The sequence below is a fragment of the Sipha flava genome, unplaced genomic scaffold (genome assembly GCF_003268045.1).
Source record: "Sipha flava isolate LNK unplaced genomic scaffold, YSA_version1 3_pilon_pilon, whole genome shotgun sequence".
Taxonomy (NCBI): domain Eukaryota; kingdom Metazoa; phylum Arthropoda; class Insecta; order Hemiptera; family Aphididae; genus Sipha; species Sipha flava.
In genome coordinates this window covers 542,946-555,993 of record NW_020273108.1, presented here as the reverse complement: position 1 = coordinate 555,993, position 13,048 = coordinate 542,946, and the positions used below count along the sequence as shown (strand labels likewise).

The 13,048-nt window shown below is 33.7% G+C and overlaps 1 protein-coding gene across 4 annotated transcripts in view; it reads left to right on the top strand.

Annotated features, from left to right (window-relative positions):
* The window catches only part of LOC112688762 (Down syndrome cell adhesion molecule-like protein Dscam2), a 366,044-nt gene that overhangs the window by 334,303 nt on the left and 18,693 nt on the right, over positions 1 to 13,048 (top strand). For 3 of the 4 annotated variants that reach the window (XM_025562113.1, XM_025562116.1, XM_025562112.1), the window contains 3 exons: positions 8,127 to 8,246; positions 8,320 to 8,481; positions 10,810 to 10,960. In XM_025562113.1, the coding sequence (XP_025417898.1) occupies positions 8,127 to 8,246; positions 8,320 to 8,481; positions 10,810 to 10,960 (433 nt within the window). Of the gene's footprint in view, positions 1 to 5,285; positions 5,571 to 8,126; positions 8,247 to 8,319; positions 8,482 to 10,809; positions 10,961 to 13,048 lie in introns of all 4 variants that reach the window. The other variant, XM_025562115.1, reaches the window with a different exon arrangement.

The following is a 13,048-nucleotide window of genomic DNA, read 5'->3' as shown; positions in this document are numbered from 1 at the left end:
TCGCTACATCGGCCTTTTTCGCTTACGATGAGTGCGCTACGGTTAATGCATATAAACATAATATCCGTGCAATATTTCTTCGTGATAAACGTGATTTTTAATGTACGAACACAACTGTTGATTCGTCTTAAAAGTAGTACACGGTACAAGGTAAAATCGATTTTTACTACGAGAATCCGAACTACGTAAACGAAAACCATAATCAACAGTTTCGAATTCATAGTAGTTCATAGTTGGATATTGGAGAGGTATTGTAGAAGCGGCATTAGACCTAAATGGTCTGTTTTAAGCCTAAGAATAAGAAGAAGAAGAAGAAGTAGTTCATAGTGCGTATAACTTTCATCAGTACCATCGATACGTGTAGGTACGTATACAGTCTAAAACTTTTCCGTGCACTCGTGGTGCGATTACCGAAAACTTTCGCCAGTTTGTTTAGTTCGGTTTCCAACGCAAAACTATCAAGTTCAAATCGCGTGATATGCAGTTTTATATTGCGAATCTGGGTTTAATCTATTACCTTTGGGCAAATCTTGTATTTGTTTATTTGTTGTACTTCAAAATTTTTGCCTAACTTTGGTACGTACTTCTTCGTTCTTGGATACATATAGACGCATGGTATTACTGATTAACATACACGTTGTGAAGTCAAAAATGTCCAAAGCAATCGCGTATAACTTAAATACATTATGATAATAATAATAATAATAACAGTTGGTAGTAAATGAACAGTCCAAGAGCCGACGACGGTTCTCACGGAATCTTTTTCCAAGTTTATTATTATCGCACGACAACACGCGACGGCGTAGCCGCCACACAATTATCTCGCCGCACACCCGCACCACGCGATCGCGTTGTATAGATGTATTTTACGCACACGCAAAACGCACCGCACACTACGTAAATTAGACCGACAGTGTACTAATAACATTTGTATATTAATTATAATCCAACTTGTTTTTGATCAATGCAAAACCGTGTGATGTATTGTATAATACGCGGTAGTCACATGTTTTGTCTGTTATACATGAAAAAAACAAAAAAAAAACACCACTTAATAAGTATATTTTATTACGTACACGATTCCTGCACCAGTCCACTATTTTTTCGCACAAGCACCACCCACGTGGTATTAGTATGAACACGTGTTTAGTTATTATTGTTATAAACATAAAAGCTTATAATATGTACAGGGTGTTCGATTCGTCAAATAAAACGTTAATTTTCTTGCTCCGTGCATGCGTGTTTTCAAAAATAGTATTATTTGATCGGTTTTAAGTATAATAAATGATTAAGAAATTTTTTCAAAAACTTATTTTATCGTGAATGCAATTATATTTTTTTCAAAATGAATGATCAACAATAAATATTCCATTTTAAATTTTTTCAAAATTTAAAGCACTACTACAAGTGCGAATTTCGTCGATAAAAAAGTAAATTAAGTTTATGTGATCGAAGTAACGTGCCAAGATTTATACCCATTCTCTGCCACCGTTCCAATTTATTTAACGCCTATCCACTATAGAAACACATTTTTAAAAAATCATCGACTGCTGTTAAAATAAAATACAAATATTTTCGACTTTCGAAAATCGAAATGTCAAAAAAATTTTCCTGTCCGGATTTTTAACATTTTAGAACTCAAAAATCAATTTTGATATTAATTAAATATGTTTTTGAAAACACGAGTTGCCCGAGAAATAGACTGTATTTAATAACGTATATCTGAATAACCCTGTATATACTTATATAATATATGTATAGTCGTTGTCACTATATATTATTACTCGAGTATATTACTATTGATATTATTACTGTAACACCAGGAGCACTGTTTAATGGATATATTATATTTATACGATGTATATTATTTTTACTACGTCGCATCACAGTAGAGGACGCGTGTGACCGGTCCCGGAGTGTTGGCCCCGCGTTATCGCAGTACACTTAATAATATCATCGCTATACCAACATGTATCGCAAAACTTCTGCGTGTCTGCGACGAGGAAAACAACGATGTCACATTGTTGAATTATGCATAGATATTAAACGCAAACATAATCTAAATATGTATGGAACATTTCGTCGAACTATGCAATAATATGATAACGTACAAACGTACGGTTTATAAAATCATTCAAATGTGATCTTGTTAGCTTGTAGAACACACAAGTGAATGAGAATGACGTATCGTTGTATAATGTTTGGTGCTACGGAAAAAGTGTTCGGATATCGATAGATCCAAGTTTTTATGGACAGCCGGTTTTGAATAACGTCTGAGTTTCTGAATACTACCGGCCGTTCTTTTGAAATCTTAGAAGTTACAAACGGAAGTAAAAAGGCCAGCCAGCCGAATGGTAATTATATGGGTGCATCGGGTTTTTACAAATTAATACTTTGAACTATTTCTTAGTTGAAACTACTTAGAAATGTTTAGTAAAACTCTTTCGGTGAACTTTCCGGGAAAATAAAGGTTTTTTGGTTTTTAATCAAAAAACCGTTTGTTTCGACAATGCAAATATTCCAAATCATTCGAACAAGTACTGTGCACGTCAGGTTCATACATAGACATAATAGGCAACTGCCTATGGCTTACGATATTAGGGAGTCTGAAATTTTTATGAGCCTTTTTTTCTTTTAGAATACAACTTTCATTGTATAAAATATAATATTAAAAAAAAAATTAGTGTAAAATTCCATATTTTTTATATAGCCTAGGGGCTCAAAATATGTCTAAATCAGGTGTTAGTGCACGTTATACTGATACGTAGGTATACGTTGCTAAAATTAGCTTACAAAATATAACCATAAGTGTCTGATTATTTAAAACGCTTTGAATTCTTCTTCTTCTTGGCTTTATGACTCTCCGAGAGTCTTCGCCACCACCGTCAAAGCCATCCATCTTTCCCTATAATGGATAATTTCTTCCCAGGCTTCTACGTCTAGTGTTCTTAGATCCTGGCTTACTCCATCGAACCACCACTCCCTTGGTCTACCCCTCCGTCTTTTCCCACTAGGTTGGTATTCTATGGTTGCCCTCATAGCCTTTGCTTCATCCCTTCGCATAGCGTGTCCGAACTATTGCAATCGTTGTGCCTTTATGTAATTGGTTATTTTCATTATTTTCGTTACTTTGGTGTTTTGAATTACAACTGAATATTATTTTTATATCTATAAATATAGTGTGTATTTGGACACAGCGTTAATCAGTTCTGGTACTGTTCACAACGACGTAACGTATGATATAAATTATTAAATGTATTTGAAAATATCCGATTATGGAACACAATTGAAAAAACTAATCGCACAATTATCTAGCCAAAATGTAATCTAATTGAAAAATGAATTCGATAAACGATTGTGTGAATCTCAAAAGACTCGGACGTTCAGTGTAATTCTACCGATATCCGCACTTTTACCGTAACCTATATTATACAACTACACAGATTAAAATACGTGCAATTATTCTAAGATACGATTCTAAGGTATGCGACCTGCATGCTGTACAAGTTTGAGTGCGATACAGATATCGTTACGTATCCTCCGAAAATCGATAACGTTACGATATTATATATATTTTAATCGATTTCGCGAATGCGTAATATAATAATGTCGTAAAAACGCCATCAGGTTCATGGTTGGCACGCGCTGAACTCATGTACACGAGTTAGTGAAAACCACCAAATGACTCGTGTTCGTTACTTTGCGACCGTGTACCGTGGTTGCCGTTCATATTAGTTATAATAATAATACCGTAAACAACACTCCAACGTCTACTGTGGACGGGCACGCCGGTCTCACGACGTCTGTACGATCACGTGAAGCGCACATTGTGTTAATATATTGTTTTAAACCAATAACACGTTACGTTATAGCACCAGTAGTGTTTTTGATACACGCGAACAATATGATACGTCGCATGCACGCGCGCACACTCGCACTCGCGTACGAATACATAAAATCACACCATCGTGTGATGGGTATGTAATAATTAGGGCAGTGAAGTGATCGCAAAATCTCATTGTGAATCGATTTTACCGAAAATACACTAAAAGTTGCGATAATCGTTTTGAAATTCGCGTTGAAAAAAAATTTAAATACAAAGAAATTCTACAATTAAAAACTTTCGCAGAATTACGACAAGCAATCGATTTTCTTTTTTCGGCTATTCGAAGTCGGATGACTGTCTGCTATCACACAACAAGTTCCTGAAGAAACTTATTTCCACAACGATGCTCCTAACTATACGCGTATACGTATAAGTGTAATACATTATTGCTGATCCAGTCAGTGCCTCCATTGGCTATATTTCTTCGCTCAAATATTTAGAAAAACGAACAGTATCTTTTTTTGCAAATCACTTTTTAACTTTCACTCTTTACTTTTAACTCAGTTAAAATTCCATTTCCTCGTGTATTATGAAAATTGTACAATTATTATGTAAAACAGTTAAAGTCTTCCTAACATTCGTTAAAATTACATTTCATTATAATAAAATTAAAGTAAATTGTATTTCAATTAATAACCACGAGGACGCAACACCCGCATGTACGTTAACGGCCTGATAAACATAATTCATGGGAAATCAGCATCCGCTAGAACCGATTTTATGTTATTATCTCTAATACAGGAGTAAACTGACTTGATATCAAACTCGAAGAGAATAACGTAATCTGCCCAATAACACAGATTTTTACGATATCTTAAATGTTGAGCTTGTAATGAACTTTTTAAAAACTTAATATTTTACATAAGCATAACTCTTTTAAAAATTATAATATCGTAAAAATCTATATAATTGCACAGATAACGTTCTCGTATTTAAGTTTGATATTTAAATTATTTTATCCTAATATTAAAACGAATATCATAAAATTGGTTTTAATGGACGCAGATTTTCTATGCTGAACGTTTGTATAACGGATGCAACACACAAGGGTCCTCTTAAGCGTAACACATTTTTAGCTTGTTGAACATAGAGCGTTAGCATCTACGCAAAAATGATGTGATAATTGAATAACTTCACTGCCTTGATCATAATAATAATACGCGTTCCATCAACGATGACAATTTGGTCATTCCGTCACATACGTTGTTTCGCGTGTGCGCGCGTACATCGAACGAGCACAATTTCTTATTTATTCATTAATTATTTTCACTAATATTTTTATATATTTTTATTTTTTTTTTTTTTAATTTTTTACTCATCTTGCACGAATTGCCTTTGCATTTGTACTTGTTATTTGATCGTTTCTTCCCGTCGCCGTCGTTGTTTTTTCTGTTTCCAGCGCCACCAGAAATCACTCCGTTTTATTTTTCCGAACTCACCGAAGGCTCTAGGGTCCAGGTGGCGTGCACGGTGCACCAGGGCGACCTGCCGCTGAACCTGACCTGGCTGAAGGACGGTGACCTAGTGCACCACGGCTCCGGTGGAGCCGTCACGACGCCTTTCAACGCTTACTCCACCATACTGACCGTGAATAACGTTTCTCGGTCCGACACGGGCGACTACACGTGCGTGGCTGCCAACCCGGTGCACAGCGCCATGTTCACCGCGCACCTGACCGTCAACGGTACCTCGACCGAGCCGCCCCGAAAACAGTGGCACCAGAGATGCGTTTGATCGGTCGTACCAGTAATATCTGGGGGAGAGAGTTATGTTGGCTTCTCAGATAAACCTTTTTTTGACGAAAATATCGCAAACGATTGCGCCAAAAACATGTACCACCGTACGCATAACGACTTAAAAACCAATTTTTATTGATTTTTTAACCCATTTAAAAGATTCGACACACTTTGATTTGCGAAAGGAAATCGTAAGAAACAAATAATAGTTCCTGTTGATAATTGGTTATTTTTTTTGTATAGACTTAATTAAAAAGTGCGCAAACACTCATGAGTATGAGTACTCCACTTGTAAGAAGTGACGGCAATTTTTGAAAATTTATTCAATACGAAATTTCTTATAATTTTACTTCATTATCAGCTTTATATCCAAATTTATTTAAAATAAAGGTTGGTCTATTTTAAGCCACAGATTTTTTACTTATTATTCATTATAATCATGAGTAGGGTCGAATGTTTATTCACTTAAAAGAACTGTGATATGTATGCATTAATGTCCTAAAAAGTTAATAAATATGTATTCAAAGTATGTAGTTACAGAAAATATAAAATATGCATTTTAGCTAAAATAAAACCCAAAATATGCAAGTTAAAATGTATTTTACCTTAAGTATTAAAAATGAATTATAATTCATAAGTATATATTTAATTTTATAAGTTTTTATTTTCATATTCTACTTATATATGTTTTAATATTAAGTATTTACATAAAAATTTACAATTTAAGTGATACAATAGTTTTTTAATTTGATCAAATTTGAATATAAAATATTTGGGACAAACATAAAGTTCGATAATTTATCTTTTAACTTTTCTTTGATTTAAATTGTTTTTAGAAAAGTTCGTAAATGTACTGTTGTATGCATTTATATTCTTAAAACCCAAAAGTATGAATTTAAAATATAAAACCATAAAATATGTAAAAATATGCAATGTAAAAATAGTATTATTTGGATCAGTAGAACATTAATGAAATTTGTATTCAAGTCCGAATTAAATTGGATCAATAGAAAAAAATATGAAATTGTAAAGATATTCGAACCCTAATCTGGAGCTATAAATTGACATTTGATGGACAGTTTCATTTTTCAACGTATTTTATGACGTAACTTATGGAAAATAAACTAATTGTTTTATATTTTTGAAAATTATTTCAACTCGAATAGATTTAATTTAACTTTGTAGTATCTCAAAAATAGTCGATAAATTAACGAGCACATTGTCGCATACTATAAATATTTTTATTGCCTACTCGTATAAATAAATATTTGTAATTATATATTTTGTTCAGGGTGATAAATTATAAATCTGTTTCCTATTTATTATGTACAGATTGTTTTTCTAAAGTTCTCGAAATGCTTGAATTTTATTAAAGAAAATTAACTTGTTGGTGAAACTCTCGTAATATCACGGAGTGGATTTAAAGGCTATACAGTTTCCATTCAGGACTCGGGAATGAAATATCGTACTCAAGCTATTATTATAGCGCGAGTACCAAAAATAATGAAATCAAAATATATACATACCGTATAAGATATTCTCTTTTAGATATAATAATAAACAAAGTATAATGTATAAATTATAGTTTACTGCTAAAGTGAATTAAAAAGTAAATTAATTGCCCAGAACTTGCATAAAACGAGTTAGCACAACGGAATTTAAAACTCAATTGAAAAGCGCAACAATTCAAAACGTCAAAATTAATTATTTTTATTTTTATATTATTTATCGAGTTTAAAAAAAAAAATACATTTTATCCCAACCACTGCAATGTCCTTTTAGTTATTTTATAGCTATTATATAGTGAATAATACCCGTACATCAGTTTTTAATACGGGCGGAAAAAACGGATCAAACCCCAAAAATATTGAACAAACAACCGAAAAACGAATGTTTTCATATCCTACGCGATGGCAAAACACTGCAAACGAATACCACAACTCGTACGTCTGAGTGCGCATTGATTGATTACCAAAGCGATTTGTATTTCGGCACTAGTTTCATCCGCAAAAAGTATCAAAGAAATATTTTTATTTATTTATTTATTTTTTTGTTTCTCTTCGTAACGCTACGATTACAACAATATTATTTTATAAGCTGACTTTGTCGCTACACGTTGAACGCAGACGGAGCGCATGATAACGGTAGATAGGTGTATCGCCTGGGTCAAACATTTAGGTCGACGAACAACCGCATCTCTGGTCCACCGCATTCGCTGGCGGCTGGTACGAGGTGCAACCACTCAACGATCGATCCACCCGTTTATCGGATCGTACTCGTATATTGTCGATTACGAAACTCAACATTAATTGTTTGATCGTTTTAGGCGAACCTTACGTTCGCATATCACTTTTTATTATATTTTGCATGCGAAAAGCACCACTTTGGCACCGTAATATCACATACACCGTTGAAACTTTACACACACACACACACACACACACACACACACATAAAATATGAGTTTCAAAAACCGATAAAAACCGTTTGTACGTATGATATAGTGCCTCCCGAATGGATAATCGAGCCCAAGGATGTGAATGTGGTACGAGACGATCAGGCGGAAGTCAACTGCTCCGCATCAGGACATCCCAAACCGAAGATAAAATGGCGAAAGGGACCCAGTAATATTATTAGAAACACACACGAGACGCGGTCGATTGCAACATGCACCCATAATGTTTTTGATTGTTTCAGGCAAAGATTCGGATCAGTTTACCGACGTGTTGGACAACGTGACGTCCGATGGCACCTTGGTCATCAGCAAAGTGACGAAGAAACACGAAGGGTACTACATATGCGAGGCGGACAACGAGGTCGGCACGCCCATCAACTCGGTCATTCGTCTCAAGGTGCAAGGTTAGTGGTTTTCGATGAATATAATATTTATCGTAATGATATGAGATGGATGGAACAATGGTGCAAGAATGCGAAATTTGGTACCGAAAAAACCGATTTTAATTTACCGCTACACTAGCTAGCTACACTAGCTATGAAAACGTATAAATTAAAACATATTCGTATATAGAAAAACATAAAAAAACATAAATTAATTAAAACATTGCCGGTCTTGAAAACTTATATTGTCGGTTTGTGATGTTTTAACTATGAATTAAAAAAAGTAATCCTCACTAAAATATTAATTTTGATAAATTTATTAAGTTTAATATTTTTAACACAATAGATTTTAATGTAATAAATCCTGCTTAAAAGAAAATAAAACGATTATCTAAATTTAAAATGATTGTGAAAATACATAAGTGTGTGCTTTTATTGTCTGGTTGTCCACACACTTATCATACTGTTAGCTTTCGGTACACTGGTGATAAACTTGCACATATTGGTTTTTGTTCGGTGAAAAGACGTCAAAATGTATTTATCAATACATAATATATTTCCTTGCAAAATAATACCAAGACGGTTGAGATTTACATAAAACAAGTATTCGTATTTCCATTCACACAGCCATTTGATATAATACAATTGCATTGTGATATGCGCCAAAATACGGCAACTGATATGCGGTTACACGTACTATACTACGTTACTACGTACAATACTAATCGTGCTTGGCTATGACATAAACTTAGTTCAATATCTTTCGCTGAATTGGCATTCTATAGAGAGTTAGAAAATGGGGAAGAAAACAAGTAACAATATTCTTTAAAACGTTTAAGACTAGACAAGCCAAGTGGCAAATCGTAAAACCTCACTTGATGAGATAAAAACAATTATTTGTTGTTACACGTATTTCGAATACAGCTCGTGATATTTGATTTATGTCACACGCAGTAACGTTAAAATTAAAGTATAAAACGTATCATGGGATTGTGACGCTTGAGCCGTACGTTTTTAATTATTATACTGTCGGTGATTTTAAATTAATGTTTTAAAAATAAAACTTTAATCCTATTACGCAATTGCTTACGCTTTTAGTGGGGGCACTACACTACCTAGCTGTATCCCGAAACGGACGGGAGTCACTTGCAGTTGTAAGCGCAACGAGTTGATTTGAAATTTATCATACTTGGAATAACTATAATTACTTATAAAAGAGGTGGCAAATTTTTTTAACATTACTTGCCATATAGTTTATGCGGTATATTTTTCATTTTTTTTCTTCTTCTTATACATACCATTAAATTATTAAAATATTGTGTGTGTAAAAACAATTAATTATGATGTAATGTAATTTAATTAAATGTACTTATTTTGTGCATTAAGTAAATAAAATGAGGATTTAATTTGAGAAAATAACATGAATTATTTACCAATTTGCTTTATATGATTTTTGTAGTTGTACACTTGAAGCCAATTAATCTATGGCCAGCAGCTTATAATTGTTAACTAATAATAAATTACACACGGCACTTCTGCATTGATCTGTTGGTCGATTTTTAAATTAAAAATTAATAAAAATCGTTTCCGAAAAGATTGACTCGCGTGAATGAATCGAAGAAAAAATCGACCATATAACCAACGTTCCTACTTTAAAAGGGGTTCAATTTCGCCTTGTTATTTACTGTTAAAGATTAAACGTAATTTAACGAATAATTCAATTTTCACGCCCGTCGTAGATTTTCAATCACTGACCTACAAGACGATATGGTTTTTGTTTAATTCATTCGTACATCATATGCATCACACCACTTTCGAAACTGTACAATTATAACGTACAACATTATTTCGAACGATTCGTTACCGAACTCCATTTAAATTCTACGTTGTACAGCCTACGGCTCTGCGCGGTGCAATATTATGAAGCACCAGTTGTGGTACGCGTCGAACGCATAACGCTCGGGTAGGAACACGGCCGGAAGGGTCGCGGAAGAGAAAATCCAAAGACCGCGACTCGCCGAATGAATAATGGTACACGATATCGACACCTATGAATGTGGCACGCAAGAACGGTTGTCGCAGTGCGTGGTTTACCGATTCGGGCGCATAGTGGTGGTGAACCGTTTCCGACGTAGGCCCCTGCGGACACGAGAGCACCGAATACATGCATTTTAAGTGATTGCGGTGGTACGGTATTGCGTGTAAACGTATCGAACGAGGTGCTAGAATATCAATGCGTATGAATACGGACAGGGAGAGATGACGTCGGATACAGTTATTTGCTGTTTTTTTTTTTTTTTTTTTTATCATTCGTCGTCCGACCATTTGTCATCCGTTTTATTTTTTCAGACTTGCCGCACATAATACTACCGAACACCAAGTACACATCGATAAACGGCGGGATGGCGTCGATGGCTTGCGAGGCGACCGGAGACCAGCCGATACATATAACGTGGATCAAAGGCTCCGTTCAGTTGAACTATAAGATCACCAATCTCAGGTAACTGCGGCTGCGAACAAAACCAAACTAACGTCATTTCCACCGTTATGTTATTAAAATGAAATAATACGTATAAAAACCGTGTTACCTGGGTATGCGCGACCAACGATCCTCGGGTAGTTCAACTGTCGAATAAATAAATGAGCCGATGTTCAACTGCGATCGCACGATCATGTGTGCATGTGCGTGATCACCACATAATACCGTATGCGTTTGTGGTCCAAAAGCATTAAACCACCCATTTTACTTGTAATTATTTTTGTTGAAAAATTAAAAAAAAAAACAATTGGTTTTTGACGTACGCAAACGACTATCGTATTACAAAATGCACTAACGAATGATTTGTTTATTGTAAAAACAATTTTCGTGCTCTCGTGTGTTTGTTCAATTTCGAACGTCACGAGTAGGTTATTTATATCGTAATCGTATTTTTTGTTGAGATCAGAATGACAATATTGTCCCCGTGACTTAATGTATTTTTAAATGTTTAACGGAAACGACGCGGACAAACCATGACCTAAGATTTACGGTGGCAAAAAAGTGTTTGTCAAATTAACTAAAGACTGCCTACTGATAAGAAATATAAATATTATAATTATAAAATATCTTGGAGGGTGAAACGCTTCTTGTTGCCAAAATCGCAATGCTAATGCACTGTATAATGTTTGTGGCCGCGAGCATCTTTATAAACGTTTATAACGTCATGCTGTACATTGCGTTCGAGTTGACATATTTTATTACCAGCCGCAGAATTTTTTTTTTCAATTTCGCGTGTATATAAATTATTTACTGTGGCGTTATTTCGTATTCAAATACAAATCCGAGCTGCGGTTCCACGAGAATAGTGCTTAGCATATTTATGCGTCATAGTTATGTATTGCGTTTTAATGAAATCGTATTCAACGGTATTGAATATACTCGAATAAAATATGGACGACACCCCGTCGAGGGTTCGCGATATCTAACTACGCTAGAATATAAACTTTTAACAATTTCCAGAATAATAATAACAATAAAATAGCTTTGGAGATAAGAACGCGGATTTACATCTTAATCGACATCGGCCGCAGAGTGAATAAGACCCGAAACGCACATGAATTTTTGATGATCACTGCATTCGCGGTAACTTTTGTGCAACTGGTCGTTCATTTTATACGAACCATATTTATTAACTGTCATCTGAAGATAATCAATAATAATACTGATAAAAAAAAAAAAAAAAAACTTTGCAATTTAATTTTACAACCATATCAAGGATCGTAAAATAAATAGTAGTTACAAACCAATAAAAATTATAACACTGTAGTTTTATATGTAGACACGGCTTAATGGTAACGACCATAATTATAATTGTTGAAATAATCAATGAATAAATTCTACAAATTTACACACACACTCGGGTATATTTAATATATATATATACGTGTCTATTTAAAATCGCATGTTTCTTCGTTATAAATTTGGTAATATTTCTAAATTAACTAATTAAAATCCTAATATAACTATAAGAAACATAAAATAAATTTAATATAATTTATATGATTTTAAATTAAATTATTTCCATTATTTTACACTTATACTATAGAAGAATTACGTAGAAATGAATATTTCTACACCTTTTTCTTTTGATATTCTTATGTTGTTTTTATATAATGTCAAAATAAATCTTTTACCTTTTTTTAAGAAAATTAGAATAGTACCAATGTAAACCGAAATGTTGTAGTTTTATAATTTGCTGTTATAATACTGATTGCAACCAATAAAAATTAAAAACTCAGAGCACACATGACAGGAATATCTATTTTTTTTTTTTTTAAATTTTTTCTTCTCGTTCGACAATAACAATTATTTGTTGACTATTTAATCATGACTCGTTCCCATTAACCGTTGTTTGGCCCATAGTGATCTTAGGTTTTTCAAATTGACTATTCTAAATCTCTATCATTTTCATATCTTATAACAACAAGTTTCACGAATACAAATAAAATACGAGATTTCTCAACAACAAGAAAAAAAAAAAAAAGAAACGAATTTTTTATGTTTCATATCCACAATAATCTTGTGATATTTACGAGCGAGTTCAAATTC